The sequence below is a fragment of the Drosophila suzukii genome, chromosome 3, assembly GCF_043229965.1.
Source record: "Drosophila suzukii chromosome 3, CBGP_Dsuzu_IsoJpt1.0, whole genome shotgun sequence".
In the NCBI taxonomy this organism is placed as follows: domain Eukaryota; kingdom Metazoa; phylum Arthropoda; class Insecta; order Diptera; family Drosophilidae; genus Drosophila; species Drosophila suzukii.
The window spans coordinates 12,996,941-13,014,421 of NC_092082.1; the positions used below are offsets into that span (position 1 = coordinate 12,996,941).

General features: G+C 40.1%; 8 protein-coding genes across 11 annotated transcripts in view; 5 read left to right on the forward strand and 3 right to left on the reverse strand.

Moving 5' to 3' along the window:
- LOC108007086 (stress-associated endoplasmic reticulum protein 2) overlaps positions 1 to 17,481 on the reverse strand; it is a 155,896-nt gene that overhangs the window by 134,963 nt on the left and 3,452 nt on the right. The gene's annotated exons all lie outside the window — the stretch shown is intronic.
- Positions 1 to 17,481, reverse strand: part of RpL28 (ribosomal protein L28) — a 384,986-nt gene that overhangs the window by 110,877 nt on the left and 256,628 nt on the right. The window lies entirely within an intron of this gene.
- Positions 3,826 to 7,435, forward strand: ZnT63C (zinc transporter 63C). The gene is made up of 6 exons (XM_036815453.3): positions 3,826 to 4,012; positions 4,073 to 4,197; positions 5,188 to 5,285; positions 5,341 to 5,857; positions 5,927 to 6,161; positions 6,227 to 7,435. The coding sequence occupies exons 1-6, from the start codon at positions 3,836 to 3,838 to the stop codon at positions 6,422 to 6,424; spliced, it is 1,350 nt and encodes a 449-aa protein (XP_036671348.2). The 5' UTR covers positions 3,826 to 3,835; the 3' UTR covers positions 6,425 to 7,435.
- On the forward strand, positions 9,080 to 9,443 carry LOC108007123 (drosomycin). Its single transcript, XM_017070728.4, has one exon. The coding sequence runs from the start codon at positions 9,123 to 9,125 to the stop codon at positions 9,336 to 9,338; it is 216 nt and encodes a 71-aa protein (XP_016926217.4). The 5' UTR covers positions 9,080 to 9,122; the 3' UTR covers positions 9,339 to 9,443.
- Positions 10,844 to 11,207, forward strand: Drsl5 (Drosomycin-like 5). Its single transcript, XM_017070724.4, has one exon. It carries the CDS (start codon positions 10,880 to 10,882, stop codon positions 11,087 to 11,089), a length of 210 nt encoding a protein of 69 aa, XP_016926213.3. The 5' UTR covers positions 10,844 to 10,879; the 3' UTR covers positions 11,090 to 11,207.
- Positions 12,791 to 14,003, reverse strand: PIG-C (phosphatidylinositol glycan anchor biosynthesis class C). Its single transcript, XM_017070782.4, has 2 exons — positions 13,432 to 14,003; positions 12,791 to 13,373 (listed from the first exon to the last, which is right to left on the reverse strand). Exons 1-2 carry the CDS (start codon positions 13,930 to 13,932, stop codon positions 13,014 to 13,016), a joined length of 861 nt encoding a protein of 286 aa, XP_016926271.4. The 5' UTR covers positions 13,933 to 14,003; the 3' UTR covers positions 12,791 to 13,013.
- Positions 14,216 to 15,808, forward strand: Dpm2 (Dolichyl-phosphate mannosyltransferase subunit 2). Its single transcript, XM_017070785.4, has 2 exons — positions 14,216 to 14,478; positions 15,538 to 15,808. The coding sequence occupies exons 1-2, from the start codon at positions 14,370 to 14,372 to the stop codon at positions 15,672 to 15,674; spliced, it is 246 nt and encodes an 81-aa protein (XP_016926274.1). The 5' UTR covers positions 14,216 to 14,369; the 3' UTR covers positions 15,675 to 15,808.
- On the forward strand, positions 15,756 to 17,480 carry LOC108007163 (nicotinamide riboside kinase 1). The gene has a single exon (XM_017070781.4). It carries the CDS (start codon positions 15,756 to 15,758, stop codon positions 16,728 to 16,730), a length of 975 nt encoding a protein of 324 aa, XP_016926270.1. The 3' UTR covers positions 16,731 to 17,480.

Consider the following 17,481-nt stretch of genomic DNA (forward strand, 5'->3'; position numbering starts at 1 on the left):
GGAAATACAGTCTGAAAATTTTTATATTTACCTGAATTTATTAAAGATTTATTTTATATAAATACTTTTTATATACATATAAATAAATATAACAAATGGAAAAATCCTTACCTCAGACAACCCCGGCGTGAACTCGAACCCGCAACCGCTCACACCATAGCCAGACGTCTTAACCATTCGGCCACGCGTGCTTCTTGTCATACAATGACTAAAGAGGGCTAAGGTGTTTTTGGTCCAGCTTTACGCATACCAATAACGTTTATTCTAATCTAAACCTTTTTAACAACCGTTTAAACAATTTGGTAAATAGAAGAGTGAAACTAATAAGAAAAATTACATAAATTAAATAAAAAAGAAAAATAAATAAACAAAGGGTACACTTGCCGTGGCGTGGGCTCGAACCAGGTACTTTTGTTCGATTTTTTATTGACCGGACGTCTTTACCAGCTAGACCACCATCAAAATGTATAAAAAAAAGTCACTTTCTCTTAAAATATGGGTATTTCTTTCCTAAATTTAAGTAAGAATTTACCATTATTTCAAGAAAAAAGATCAAGAAAAATTCGCCATTAGTTTAAGAAAAAAATGCGATTCTTCCTCTTCTTCATTACAAAAAAAAAAAAAAATTATGCCGAATTCCTTAAATCGTGGACATTTTTTCTATAATCAAGAAAATATTTCTTAATTCAATGGCGTTTTGAAATCACGGGCGATTTTCTAATATTTATGGTGATTTTTTTTTTGAGTGTAATGGTGATATTGTTGTATTGTAAAGAAAATGTTTCTGTGAATTTCCACCATCGTTAAAGCTAACTTTTTGACCAAGGGCTTTAACATAAGCTACGTGCAACCCGTATTTTAAACGCTCTTCACTCTCTTGATGACTGTGACAACACAACCCGCCGTAAACGGCAAAATATTTGGTCAGCCAACAGGCGCGAAAGAGACTCTGATATTTCATCAATGGCCTGGCCATAGTTTGTTAGTTTTGGGGACCCGTAAGTCCCATTTATGCGGATCACGTTCGCCAATCGCGGGCCGCCCGCCTGGAGGGGCTTAAGAGCTCTCCGGGACGATGGTGGCTATCGGGTATTGGGTATCTACTATCAGCTGCAAGTGACACATTTTAAGCCACGCCAGTTGACCACTTTGTTGGCCAGGCCAACACAGCACAGTCCCTATCTGTGATTTTGTACCTGTTCAAACACAAAAGGCCTGTGAAAAACGTCAAAAGGCCAGGTAGGGCCATTTGGCCCAGGCATTCGAGCAGTGCTTATTCGCGTGTGAACGGACGAGGTTTTCCGCACGTTCCTCTAAAGTCTATATTACATTTATATATTTACCATTATTAACATTTTCATTGGATTCCACTCGGCACTTGTAAGTTACATATGTGATTCAGCTCATTTCCTTTCATTGCTCATTGTTGATTCTAGATTAATTCGCTTGGTGCGCACTGCACTTGTTCAATTGTATCATTTGCCTAAAGATCGTGGGTGAACGTTATTGTATATCTATTATACACTTGGGAAATAATTGTAAATCAAAGTGAAAAAATTGTTGAGTAGTCAGTTGATCAGGTAAATCGCTTATCACAACTGATCATCTATGTTTATTTTTTATCCCAAGATTATATTTGAACTTTATAATGTTCTCTCTTAAAAGTTATTCAAAAATGGTTAAAAAAAACTGTGAAATGTAAAGCTAAAAGTGTAAATAATAATTACGATCATGTTTAAACATGTTTTTTTCTGATTGAGATGTTAAAATCTATTTTTCCAAGCTGAAACCCCTAGACCCAGAAAGATATTTGATATTGTTGTGTTTCCAAGCCAACTCAATCGTGGAATTTACCTAGTATTTTTCTCAAGTGTCAGATTGAGTGCATCCAAGGGAAAACCATAAAAAAAGCACAAATGTTTGCCTTTTTGCCCGCTTTTTAATATTTGGCTAGTTTGCGAAGTAGCCTATATTGTATGGAGCGACGACTCCTGGTCTCGGGTGCTCATCCCGTCAATCCGGACCCACTCCCTCTACCTTTTCCGGTCCCCAGTTCATCCGATAAGCGGTGAATTGTTTGCTTTTTGCGCACATGCTGCCAAAAAAAGAACCGCCCGCAGCCGGCTTATCAGCCCTGTTTATCTAGTTTAGTCATATGTAGCTAAAGGTATTCACATATGGAGAAGATTTACACAGAAACGTGGAACCAGAAGATCGGGCTGGGAATACGGCACGCATTTATTGGCATTACTGCACACGTTACTAATGCGATAGGATCGCTTTTGGCGTAGATAAAATCAAAATGCAAAAAGCAAAAAGCCCCTTTGTTTTTGGCGTCTCGTGTGCCGAGCGTTCTACAGTAAAAGCTGATGGATAGGAGGGAGCGGCGGTTCGAGATAACAGCTACACGAGGAGATTGTGTAATCTTTGATGCGGATTCCCGGACAGTAAAGCCTGGTTAACGAAAACAAAGTCATTTCAAAGTACGATATATACATATATCTTAGGTATTCTAGTGTATTCTATTTAAGATCCTAAACCAGTTGATATTTCCTTATCGTAAACATTTTTTTTCCAAGAACTATATCTCATCTTTCTTAAGCTTAAGCATTGAGCGCCCCTTCATAGGAAATATAATGTCTAAACCTGTGATTATTGTTTTTAGCACTTGAGTCAGTTTAGAACCATCTGGAATAGAGAATTCGATTCATGATGTCGCATAGTATTTGTTTCTTAATAGACGTCAATCCCTAGCTACATACATAGTTGCTTGGCCAACGGGCAATAGTTGTTGGCTTTTTAGCCGAAAATGCAAATTGTTTTCTTACCCGTCGCCACAGCAGCAGAAAGAAATAATGAAAAATAAAACGTCACCCTTCTGTGTTTACCACCCCGTAAACCCTGCCATTATACCCCGATTTCGCCTGGCAACCGGTGGGATTTCGACCGATGCCGATACACTGTCGATTCAGTTGAAAATGTTTTCTGTTTTTGTTTACCCATCGCGTTCGATGGCTGGCAAGCCATTCCCGATCTAAAATAAAGCCAGACACAAGCTAATTCAGTTCTGGAGGAGCAACAGTCCTCTCAAGTCTTCCAGGCCGACATGCAGTTCTTCGCGTGAGTCGGAAATATGGAAATCCCAGATCTACTGAACCGAGACTTTGTCCATAAAATCTACGAAGTACAATTTAAACTATTGCCAAGCCCCTTTTTCAGTCCCCCCCATCTGGGTTCGGGTTTATTTTCTTCTTATACCCGCTTTCAATTAAATCGCTCCCTGATGAGGGGCACTAAAACTTTTGCCTAAACAAAAGGCTAAATGGAACTAAATGGAAAACTGTTCGAGCAGCAACAATGGAAAACAATTGAAAAACTCAATTTGTTGGTAATTTGTTTGGGCGTGCGTGTCTCAGTGTTTTTTCTCTTTGTGCAATAACAATTTCAGAGCTTGGCACATTGCAGGCGATTTGACTGCATAAAAAGCAGTTGAATGAACCGAGAGCAAACTTTGATTGATATTTCGAAAGCCATATTGAGGGAAAATTGATTAGGCGGGGGACTTAAATAACAGCCAAGCTTCTCCAAGTCCAAATTCGGCTTTCTTTGGTAAATAAATTGTAGGGAAATCTATTATACGTACTTTTGTTTCCATGACTCCAACTTTTTTATTGCATTATTTATTGCAAAAAAAGACTAGAACTTAAGGAATATTGTTCGGTTGATTTACTAGTTGGATCAAATTTTTTCCTTACCTTTCTTAAAATAAAACTTTACTTAGATAATGCTTAATATTTTATATTCCCATATTTCTCTCTCTTGCAGCTTCTCCAAAATGGCCAAGTACTCGGGCAAGAAATGCCGGCTGCTCTCGATGATGTGGCTGACGGCGTTCTTCTTCTTTGTGGAGATCATAGTGGGTTATGTGACCAATTCTATGGCCCTGGTGGCGGATAGTTTCCACATGTTGGGCGACATCGCCGCCCTGGTCATATCTTTTCTGTCTGTGAAGGTAAGTCCCTGTCGTCTACCAAGAAATATTACTTATATCACTCACCTCCTATCTCGACAGATGTCACCGAAAAAGTGGTCGAAGAACACTTTCGGCTGGGCCAGGGCTGAGGTTTTGGGTGCTTTGGTCAACGCTGTTTTCCTGGTGGCCTTGTGCTTCAGCATCACCATCGAGGCCTGCAAGAGGTGAGTGTCCAATCCAATCAAAAAAAAAACAAAGAATAAGAATAATATTAAGATTCCTTAACATTTCATTTACGAAGATCTCTACTGTTCTTCAAATGGTTTAATTCCAAATTCCATTGTTTATTTTGTAGCTGAGACTTCCATGAAGCTTCGCCATCAGTTATAGAAAGAAACAAGCAAAACAAAATTTGCAAAAAAGGCAATTTCTTGTTTATCTTATTTATAAAAGAGCAAATATCCCTAGAATTCGCTTTTCAAACAAATCAAAAAGTAAAGCTTCCAAAAGCTACTCTTGCTTTAACTAATTTTAAAAATAGTTAAGGTTTTTAGAAACACATTTTAACTTGATCTTATATGGTACGTTTTGTTCCTCCTCCTTGTCACCATCGTAAACTGCTTTCCATGTCGGGAGTAATTACGGATCAACGATCCACACCCAGACCCAGTTGTCCGGCGATCTGTGAGCAGTAAGCCGTGTTACGAGCAATAAGCTCGCCTTGGCATCGACATGTGTTAACGTGATTTGTTTATATTTTCTTGAATCACTCGATTCCGTCTGTGAGCTAATTTGTTGTGATACGTTTGGGTTTTACTGCCACCTTTGCGTCTGTATATGTGCATTGGGTTTTGTGAATTATCCACTATTAATTTACATTCCGGAGGCATTTTGTGCATATTTAATGAAAGCTTTACGAGGTGAGTCCGTTGCCAATAGCTACCGATTCCCTGGAGACGCCAGCTCCACTGTTCAAAAAATATAATCTAACCGGGTTAATAAGTTTATTTCTAAACGGCCTTCAGAGATGTCTAGTTGTTTAATCAGATTGCTGATAACGTAATCATAGTTAGGTTGTATTTGAATTCAATATGTAGGATTGTACACTTTCGTAGAACTACTCAATATAATTTAAACAAAGGCGATAATTAACATTCAATGAAATCATTGAACTCAAAATTTTTTAATGTAATAATATTTTTGATTTATTACAGATTTATTGAAGAGGAACCGATTCACGAGCCCGAACTGTTGGTTATCGTGGGAGCTCTAGGACTCCTGGTGAATGTGATTGGACTGTGCCTGCTTTACGGTAAGACCAACAAAAATCAAAATGCGAACAAAACCTAACCTAATATAATCCACAGAGCACGGCGGTCACCATGGACACTCACATGGCGCCGGACTCACCCGCAACCACAGCCGCCTCACAGAGCTGGCCAACATGGACGAGGGCGAGGATGAGCAGAACGAATTTGCCTACGAGAAGCAGAAGGAGAAGCCGCCGGTGAAGAAGTCCAGCCATGGACACAGCCACGATCCTGGCCAGATGAACATGCGCGGCGCCTTCCTGCACGTTCTAAGCGATGCCCTCGGCAGCATCATTGTGGTGATTAGTGCTGTGGTGGTATGGAAGACGGAGTGGAAGTACCGATTCTATATGGATCCCGCTCTGTCCATCGTATTGGTTGTGCTGATCCTGCACTCCGTGTGGCCGCTGCTGCGCGAGTCCGCTTTGATCCTGCTGCAGACGGTGCCCACGCACATCCAGGTTGATGCCATTCAGAAGAGGCTTCTGGAGAAAGTTGATGGCGTGCTGGCTGTGCACGAGTTCCATGTGTGGCAGCTGGCCGGCGACCGCATCATCGCCTCGGCCCATATAAGGTGAGTTTTAATAAGAAGTAACCCTTAGATTCATAAACAATATAATCAATATTCTCTTACACCTTTTAGGTGCCGCAATCTGTCGGAGTACATGAAGATTGCCGAGAAGGTAAAGGAGTTCTTCCACAACGAGGGTATCCACTCCACCACCATCCAGCCGGAGTTCAGCGAGATCGAGGGCTGCAACATGTCCGACGGCACATCCAGCATCAATATGAGCGGCTCCGACTGCTGCGCCCTGGACTGCCCCACCACGGATGAGGGATGTGTCAAGGCCACATGCTGCCAGAACAACAACAAATTGGTGGGTTTACCTTGTCTATATGCAAGTGGGGAAATTGTGTATTGAAACGTGAAATTTATTTACAGAACCCACTGCCCTCACCCACCAACTCGCCGTATCTGTGCCGCCAGCGAAATGCCGCCCGACAGGCCGGAGATGTGGAGGCCGGTTCCCTGCTAGAGGCCGCGTCCAATGGCAACCAGGCAGCCACTGGCGGCGCCACCGCTGGAGCGCCTGCGGTTGCGATAGGGGCGACGTCAACGCCGAAGAGCGATTTGGTTTGACGACAGCCACAGCAGGCGCAACAACATGTACACTTTGCCACGACCAAAACGGAAACCACAACCGCAACAACAACGGCAGTCACAACAGCCACAACAGCAGCAGCAGCAACATCAATACGTGATATAATGTACGAGCCAAGCGCCAACAACCAAGTGGCTTCCAGCGCACAGGTGGACGGCAATATCGGCCTGTCGGTGACCGCCCAGCGGCGACGGGAGCTTCAGTTGCAGGCCGAACAGCAGTATCAGGAGCAGGTGTCACCTTTGAGCACCAGAAATGGTGATGAGGTGGCCCTCTAATTAGGAGCCTAGTTTAACGTTAATTGTGCAAACCGCTGCAATGGAGACTGGTCTGCCATGGTGCAGCGTTCGTGTTTTAGTGTTTGTATCATTATTTGTTCTTAGTGGAATTTAGGAATTTAAATGAGGTGGCCTGACCTCACCACTGAGCTATTTTAATTAAAGTAAAATCAAAAAAGAAAAAACACGATTATCTAATAGTGCTGAGGACACAAAGTTTAAAGAAAGAACATGCAGTTAATGAATATGTCATTCATATACTATATAGTATGTTAAATCTATTCGATTGTAGTTAATTGCATTAGTTTATAAGTCGATAAGTGAGCCCAACCAACAGAGAATACATATGTACTACGTTTTTTACATTTTGAGAAAGTTTATATATACGTGAAATAAATTATTGTATTCAATAGTTACCTACGGATTAGCAAATGACTAAACACAGTTTACAAAATACATAGTTATATACGCATGTATGTTTGTGAATGGTTAGGCATAGTCCCTTAATCTTAGTAGTTGTAACGCTATATGTAAAAAATGTTTTTACCACAACCGAGAAACTAGTTTATATATTTAATTTTAATCGTACCGAACTTTAAAGTGACTATACATTTTTAATGCAAACATAATGTATTATTTTATGATCTGCATTCATTTTTTTCACCTGTATTTGTTTGTAAATAAACGCCAAACATAATCAGTCCAAGCTAATTGACATCAGATGATTTGGGTGGTGGCGGTATTTGTCTTTAGCAATGGCTCAACGGATACCTGGTTTAATCAAATATTCTTTGGACATAGAGATGAAAGTAGTCTAGCCAACCGAGTAGACTTCATCTCACTTTTTTTAAAAAAAAAGTATTGATGTCAATGAGATCAGCACAAGTGGTTTCAGTTAGAATTCAACTATGGAAAGCACAAAAGTATGCCTTTAAAGACGGTGTTGCAACTATTTGCATTTTCACCAAAATGCAAGTTACTGGGCACAGAGATTCTGAGCCTATATAAGCACTTTTGAGATTCAAATAGAGATCAATTTAACACAAAGATTTACTCGTCGATAATGAAGTTCCTGGTTGGTTTCTTTGCTCTGGTGACTATTAGTGTGCTGTTCGCCAACATGGCAGCTGCGGAGGATTGTCTTTCTAAAACAGTCGGTCCTCCCTGTTTCGAATTTGATCCTGAATTTTGTCAAAGATCCTGCGTAACAAATGAAGGTCGTACCGGTGGCCACTGCAGTCCCAGTATGGAGTGCATGTGCGAAGGATGTTGAAGCTGCTTAATTTTTAACGTGCTTATATTCTTAAATATTTTCACATGATTTATGTCTTTTTGTACTCCAAAACAAATAAAAAACATGCATCACGAAACAATCTATAATTTCTATTTTACATCTTTTAGTTTGGGTCTCATTTGGAGGTTATCGAATAAACAATTTTTACTATTTGTCAGAAATTGTTAAATTGTAAATTATATTTATAAGAAAACAGTAAATCAGGTATTATTCATAGTTCAAAAATGCTGTTGGTCTCAAAAAGTTGCCATTAAAAAATAAAAAGCTTCATTGCATTAGAATACCTTTAAATTTACGTACTTTTAGGCAAAGATCTCTAGTACTGTAAAAATCACCAACCAAGAATATCGAAAAGTGTAAGTACATTTTTTTATTGATTACTATTTTTGTCATGTCAGTCAATAAATACAAATCCATATAATATTTCAATAAAACTTAATTGAAAATACTTTTATTTATAATTTTGCAAGCAGCTGGATTGATAGTTAAGTTTATATGATTTGTTCAAGTTTTCTTCAGTTTATTTGAACGTGCTACTATTGAATCGGTTTCATTATTCAAACAATTTAGACCTGTTTTTTGAAGTCTCGTGATAAATTGTGTTTTAATTTAATGTACATATTTAAGAATTCATTAAATTTAATTAATAGTAGATCTCTCCTGAAACAAAAAAATGGAAAAGAAATGCCGGTTTTACACATATGCATAGAATGTTTTTATAATAGACTCCGTATGTGTGTTTTTCCCATCCCCTAAAGTAGGCACCTTCTAATAAATACACTGCAATTATAATCTGCGATTACAATATCACCTGCGTTTTTAATTTCAGGTATCATATTAAACACATTTAATGTCAATGATAAGATAAGTAAGATTTCGGATAGTTCAAAATATGCATTGGATTAATTAAAGGTTTTTGAAATTATAGTTTAATTCTGCTTATGTGAGAAGCCGTAAAGTATGCTTCTCAAAATCTATATTGCACTTATTTGCATTTTCACCATGATGCAAGTTGCTCAACGCATAGTTTCTGAGCCTATATAAGCGCTCATTTTAGTTCGAGAAACTCAAAGTAAACATTTTACTAAAAGAATTGTTATAAAAATGGCGCTTCTCAAAAGCCTGTTCGTTATCCTCGCTGTGATGACCATCGTTCTAATGGTGGCCAACACGGCATCGGCCATTGATTGCCTTTCTGGAAGATTCAGTGGTCCTTGCTGGGCTTGGGATGGAGAGCAGTGCCGCCGTCTCTGCGGAGAGGAAGGACATGTCAGTGGACATTGCAGTGCCAGTCTGAAGTGTTGGTGTGAAGGATGCTAAAGCCACTCCAATTTGAACGTGTTTATATTCGCTAATATTTACACATGAATTATGTACTTTTTATTGTTCTTACAAATAAATAAAAAATATATATCACGGCAAAAACTATATTTTAACTGTTAGTCAAACTTACTACACCATTTGGATAGGTAAGTCTTCTTCAACAAGTGTTACAGAGTCTTATAAAATAAGTTTGAGTTTATTTTTTTCTGCGACTTATCAGGATGTACAACAAAATACATTGTTATAAATATTTTTTGTTATTATACCCGTTACTCGTAGAGTAAAAGGGTATACTAGATTCGTCGAAAAGTATGTAACAGGCAGAAGGAAGCATTTCCGACCCCATAAAGTATATATGTTCTTGATCAGGATCACTAGCCGAGTCGATCTAGCCATGTCCGTCTGTCCGCATGAACGCTGAGATCTCGGAAACTATGGGAGCTAGGCTATTGAGATTTGGCGTGCAGATTTCTGAGCTTCTTACGCAGCGCAAGTTTGTTTCAGTAGAGTGCCACGCCCACTCTAACGCCCACAAACCGCCCAAAACTGTGGCTCCTAAAGTTTTGATGCTAGAATAAAAATTTTAACTGAAATGTAATGTTCTCATCAATACCTATCGATTTGCCACGCCCACCCTAACGCCCATAAACCTCCCACAAACTTCAAAAAATCGTAAATATGAACAAGGATATCTTGGAAACTATCAAAGATAGAGAATTGGGATTTCAGATTTAGATTCCGTAGCCTTATACGCAGCGCAAGTTTGTTACGCGAATATGCCACGCCCACTCTAACGCCCACAAACCGCATAAACCTGTGACGCCCACATTTATTTTTTTTTTTTTATTTAAAAATATTACTTTTAGGCAATGTTTTTCATTGCTATTCATAGGTTATTGCAATACAACTTTATTTGCATCATTCTTAATTAATTAAGGCAGGTTAACAAATCATTGTATAACAGCCGGCTTTTCCAAGATCATTTCATAAAAAACTTGTTCTGGTTTTCCTTAGTTTACTCGACAAACAAATAAATAAATCATTGTGCATAAACTTAGCATATGATTACAATGACAGAACAAAATATTTTTTTAATTGTTTTGAATTTATTAACAAATTATTCATATTACAGACGGATATCTCAGATTTAGTTTATGGCACTTGTTATGGGTTTTCTTAATTTAGTAAGGAGTTCAACTCGTTTCATGGTCTCGTGATAAATAAGTCATCTTGGGTAAAATTAACATATGATGCCAATAAAATTGGAAAACTAACGAGGTATGCTATCATAAACAGAAAGCAAAATTGCATTGCTAGTTTTTAAGGCAGAATATTTACGTGGGTTCTTCTTATGCCCTAAAGTAGGCACCTAAAATCAAATACACTTCATTTAATAATGTGTTCTCAAATTATTAACTGTAATTATCTGCTAATCATTCGACGCTGGCAGAATCCAAATTGGTGGGCAGAGAGATCCCGACCCTATAAAAGCGCAGCAGTGCTCTATTTACCAGTAAAAAAATACGAAAAGTAACAAGATGCAGTTCAAGTTCCTGTACTTTTTCCTGGCTGTGATGACCCTCTTCATCCTGGGCGCCAAGGAAGCGGATGCCGACTGTCTTTCCGGAAGATATGGAGGTCCCTGTGCCGTCTGGGACAATGAGACTTGCCGTCGTGTGTGCAAGGAGGAAGGACGAGTCAGTGGACACTGCAGCCCCAGTCTGAAGTGCTGGTGCGAAGGATGCTAAATTGGATTCCACTTCGGTGGATGTTCCCAAGCAGTCCCGAAACCCGCGGCTCGAAATCGCATAAAAACTACTCTATCTTAATGTGTAGCATACAAATACATATATGGTTGCAAAGTAACTTGGCTCTTATTATTCCGGGATTTTCCAGGATTTTTGGTTTTGAATACACAGTGTGTTTGCTTACTATTTTTGAAATTGCTCTGGTTTTTCCCTTTGCTTGTTCAACCGTGATACTATAACCTGCTACGGTAGAAATCTTCTCATCATTTGTTTGTAATCATCGAACTAATCTGAATCTCAAGTAATCTCACAGTATTGAATTTGAATTTGGGGATGACTTTTTTGAAACTGTAAAAAATTACAGGTAACTGTGATAATCTTATGAGTATAAAAAACTTGAGGATGAAAAGTGCGATCGAAAAAAATAATGGCAGTAATTATTAGAAACAAGTACAGTTTAAAGTCGATATCGATTGATTTGATGTCGATCTAAACGAAGAGCCAATTATTTTCAAGTAGAGTTTATTTATTTATTCAAAACGGCCTAGTTCTATCACTGATTAAGTCATTCCGATGTATACAATGAAATAAATAGCGGAATATAAGTACAGGAACTTGTCGGAATAAGATATTAAGTGATTCTAGAATCGTTATCTCCAAAGAAGGTAATGCGCACTTGAGAAATTGTTGGGGTAGCTTGAAAGACACAATGTCTATAAACTGAATAAGGATTCTTTAAAATTAAACAAATTATTTATCATTATATAAGAGGTTCTAGGGAAACCTCTTAAAAGCGTGCCGTTAATAAAGATGCCACCCAACCATATTTCATTGCCTATGATTAAAATAATTGCTTGCATTTATTTGCATTATATTAGGTTGAATAAATACAATGTATGCGCAGCAGTATGTTTAATTGTTATCTATGAAACCCGTTCTAACCGCAGACGATATAGTTTATTTTTAACCGTTTCAAAAATTAAAGCAAATTGGCTTGTTCTACCTGTGGGTTAACCCCAAACAAATTCTTTAGAAACTATTATTGGACTCATTTTCCCGCCAATCAATATTCATACGGGAAAAACAAATGTTAACCTTTTGCTACTGAAAAACGACCGACAACTTAGGCATACTTATAGTGGGCGTGTGTTGTGTTTATATAATTAAAACTAGTTTCAACCACAAACAAGATGCGAGATACAGGTGAATATAAAGTGCATTAAACTTTATAATAATTATTCAGATAAAATGTATGTGTTTCCTCAGATTCGCGGGAAAATGCTAATGAAATGTAGATTTAAAATAACATTAATCTTCAATAACTAGTTTCAGTAAGACAAACTTATGAAGGTGTTTGAACTGGGCTATTAATTAAATAGATGAAATAAATTGACCAAAATAAAATAAAATGTATTGGAGTTTCATAAATACCAATGCATTCACAGGTGGAGAAAAACAATTTCATAAATGATTTCTACCCTTCCATGTTGTTAAACAGCTCCTGAAATAATGTCTCATAACAACTAAAGTTCCAACACCCACAGGTTCCGTAGTGTAATCAGAACACGATATGGTCCATGTTTTATCTGAAACGCTTCTCAATAAAACTTTAATAGTTCAAATTGTCAATGTCTTTTAAATAGGACATCAAAATTGAAAACTGAGATTTTTATACATACATAATTAATAGAACTAATCTCAATCTTTTTAATAATATAATTTATTAAGAGCATACTTACAAACTAGAAACACACAACATAACAAAAAATCAACACTAAAATGGCTTGGAATGAGTTCTAAAAAATTTAAGACATTTACAGAGATATACAAAAAAGCGTGCAAATTACTAGTGATTGGTGAAGTGCTCCCCGACATCGCCGCCACCGGGTCGTGGCGGCAGCTGTTCTGAGAAGCGGAGCTGCCGCTATAAGTTCTCATCCAGGTTCTCGTCGGTGTTCTCCTCCACGATGGCCTCGTCCCAGGGACCATGGATGTTGAACTTGTACTGTTGCTGCCAAACGAATATGAACGGGCAGACAAAGTTGATAAAGACAGTGGTGGAGGCGTACAGATAGAGTACCGGGCGTGATATCCAGTACAGGGCCAGGCAGCATATGGCAAAGATGGGCACCATGAATGCAGCGTGCCAATTCGCTTCCGTCATAATGGGATACAGCACAAAGAAGACGGCGGCCTCGACGAGGAGAACGAAGGCGTGATACGAGGTCGGCAGGCGGGATGCCAGGCAAATGGCTCCAAATATGGCGGCATTCAGCGAGATGGCCTGGGATTAACAAGGAAATGTGACAAACACTTTTAACTCAATACAATACAATCACTACTTTGGAGACCATGGCCACATCCAAGCCGTAATGGCCAAATATCAGATTGCCCAGCAGGACGAAGAAGGTCATCGTGTAGATGGTGTCCGTACTTATGGCCTGGGTGAGGGTATGCAGCATCGGTGAGAAGAGGTAGCCGAAGAGTACCACGGTGACCAGGGTTTTGGAGTCCTCGCCCAGTAGCGCCCAGCTGAGAGTCCTGCCGCGGTAGCACAGGTAACCAATCCCTGTAACCCCGCAGCTGGGCAGCAGGATCGTGGTGGGCGACACACTATCGCTGAGCATCAATTGGTAGAGTATCAAGAATCCGGTGATGCAGGATATCTGGTTATTTAGCACCGTGATGCCGGCCATCGCCTCGCCGAACGTGTATATCCTCACATGCAGGTTCGTGCGCAGATCCTTCAGGAAGCTGGCGTCCGTGTAGTTGTCCGGATACTCCCGGTTCGAGTAGAGGTTCTTCACCCACGGCCGACGTTTCGCTTGAGCCTTTTTCACCATTGTATAAGCATTTAAATAATGTTTGTTTACATCACAATAAGTCTTCTTCTTCGATTTTAGGAGGCCAGGTGATAGAAATCGCGTTGCCAGGAGGGTGGTGTCTCCGCTACGTCAGCGAAGACACTTTTTTGACATTTCAGAGTGACCGTTTAAGAAATATTTTTGGTATATATTTCGGTATATTTGAAGTGGTTTACCATCCCTAACCACTTGGATTTGGAAATTTTTTTGAGCACGCACTTGTTTGTTTTGTTTACAATTACTCGGGCCAGAGCTAGGATTACTTGGAGATTCGCCCAGCAAAACGTGGTTAACTGGACAGTGGAGCAGTGCAAAGCCCCGGGGAGAACGCCCCATGAGCAGTCTTCCGCAGAAATCAGAGCCGGTCGCGTGTTTTGTCGCCCGAGAAACCCCAGAATTTCCGAGAATAGCTATTTATGGCTTCGAATGCGCAACTCGGAAAACTCATTTTGATAGCAGCAATCGCCGTGTTCTTCTACTACTTCTTCTGGGTGGCCGTCCTCCCGTTTATGCTCATCGATGAAGGTGAGTTCGGCGGACAAGTCTGGGGCTTTTTCTCTCGGTTATAAGTTTTATTGAATAATCTCGCGCCGCTTTTGTGCAGTAATTAAAGTGACGCCGCGGCGTAAATTGGTCACGATATAGGTACATATTACATATACAATGGGTGTGTGAGGGCGGCAGCCCATCCGATTCCCAGAAATCGCGGTCCGAAACCGGGGTTACCTGGAATGCGGCTCTACTACGCTCTAAGCTCGGGTCAAGGTCACCCACGAGCAGAGATGCGGAGAGTACAGTAGTCACCGGTTATGTGCGCAGTCGTTTAAATATGTCTTAAGTAACATTTAGTATCATTAAATATTATCTTTATATACATATACCTTGAGTACACACCTCTTAATTATTTTACCACTGTAATTACACTGTAGGTAATGGATCTGAAATTCCATCACTCATATTACACATGATCTTGACTTGAGTCGTTAAAATATCCACCATATCGAGAGTCAGCCTTACCCAAACAAACCTTGTTTAAACAACCGTATTTAGTAGGAAATTAAAAATCAGTCATTAGCCTTTGTTTATAGACGGCATCCCCTGTAGCACGTTAGCCATACATAGAGAACTACAAATTGTCAACTGATTATTGTCAATAGTTTTCGTTTAATAACTTTTACTCTGAACGGGTATGCACTTTCCATTCAGTGAGCAATCTAATTTGTTGCTCGAAACGCTAGCCTAAAAATACAAAATCTAATCGTAAAGCTCCCATAATCACAAATAAAACGCAGAAAAACAGTCCAGTCTTATATTTTCTAGTTCCACTCATTGATCTATACCATATGAATAAGGGAAAAATTTTATTTGTTATTTGTAAGTAAATTAAAACCATAAACAACTGAATTATACACATATACGTAAACTGTGTATGTCAGCGAAGTAGTCAATTTTATTTCCTTTCCTAGATATTTTTATCAGCGCATTGTATTCGGCCAAAAATTAAAACACCGACTTGAAAAACAAATAAATTTTATGTATCATTGAGTATTACCTGACTGACCCTTCCTTTTCTACCTCCCACAGGTAATCCCATTCGACTGTTCTTTCCACCGCTGAAGTACGCTTTCATAGTACCCACTGTGTTCGGGGTGATCTTCCTCGGCGGCATCGCCGCGTTCTCCTTCTACCACATCTGGAGCCTGAGGGTGAAGCGCGATTAAGGGGGTTATCCAGGGGTTATCAGCCCCGAACGTACGATTCCGCTGAGTAACAGGGAAGCGCGTCAGTCAGTCGAGGACAACATGCCGCAGTGGCTGGTCATTGGAATCTCGGGCGTCACCTGTGGTGGCAAGACGACGTTGGCCCATAGTCTGCACGACTACTTCAGACCCTTGTGTGGAGCTCCGCTGTGGAACTCCCCGTACACCATTGGCGAGGTGCGTCTGATCTCGCAGGATGATTACTTCTTGCCCGTGGAGGACAAGCGCCATCAGCGAAATGAGGCGCTCAATGCCATCAACTTTGAGCTCATCACCTCGCTGGACATGTCCAAGATGCTGAACGACATAGCACACATAATGAAGGGGCGCCACGTGGTCCCAGAGCCACCGGAGCAGCTGGTGACCTATGCCAACTTTGAGCACTACGCCCTGCAGTTCCAGCAGCAGTATCACTACAATGCCAACTACTACAAGCAGGCCAATGGCGGGGCCTATCAGTATCCGCCACAGCAGCCGCCGAGGCACCACCACCATCACCATTCCCAGCAGCATCACCATCAGCAGCAGCAAATCCAACAGCAGCAGCAGCACATCATGCGGATCAATGCACAGATTGCCCAGCTGAGGGACAAGAAGATCAATTTCCTCCTGATCGAAGGATTCATGATTTTCAACCAGCCGGAGCTGCTGGCGTTGTGCAACCTCAAGTACCACTTTCATCTGCCCTACGAGAAGTGCTTCGAGCGGCGCAGCAAACGTACCTACGATCCCCCAGATGTCACGGGATACTTTGAGCTCTGTGTGTGGCCGCACTACGAGAAGAACTTCAGCGAGTACCGCGACTGTAAGGACATCACATTCCTCAACGGTGAGATAGCCAAGGAGAAGATCTTTAAGTTTGTCCTCCAGCGCATCGTCCACTACTTCGAGGAGCGCTGCGAGGTACCAGCTCCTGCTCCAGTCGCCTGTCCGCCGCAGCAGAAGCGATTTGGGATGCTGTACGTTGGTCCGAGCAATAACAACGTAATGCCCACGGCCTGTCCCATGGAACAATAGATTGTCCTAGGATTCAGTGTACAATAAAGGAATATTGTATAGATTATTAGTAGGATGTTAAAACGGTTCAAAATTATTTGAATTACTTCCCCGAATCGTGGCTAAAATCCCCATTGAACATATTAAGGCATATTTGTAAGCAAATCTAAGGGTGGTTCGATTTTTGATTGACAAATCACCGGAATTAAATCCTTGTAACTATTTTAGATCGTGAATATTAGAACCAACATCAATTTTTAACCACCGCAAAGTCCAAAGAAATTGCAGTATTGTTTAGGAAATATATTTTCGCCCGGACTACCGTTTAGAATGCCCAGTTTCTAGCTTCTTTCCAACAAATCGACCCGCCCTAGAATACAACTTTCATTAGTTAGTCTTTATTTCGTATTAAGATAGTTTTTATGGGTGACATGGTCTCTCTTGTGGAGAACGCTCTTGTAACCAGATTGTGAAATGAAGAAACTCGGTTCAGGAATTCATATTTAGCTGTGCTAACTATTATACTTGTATTGTTTACTATTACGTCATGGAATTTTGCAAAACCCCAACGAGGCAATTTGTGTGGGGCGTTTTTATGGAGTCGAAAAGTTATTGTACTATATAATGGATATTTATATATGCACCTTGTAAATACCGTAGTGTATATTTACCAAATTTAAACCTAGCTTTAAGACTATGACCTAATAGAAGTATATTTTTTCTTGTGCGAAACAAAACACACATACGAATAAACAGACATTTAACCGCAAAC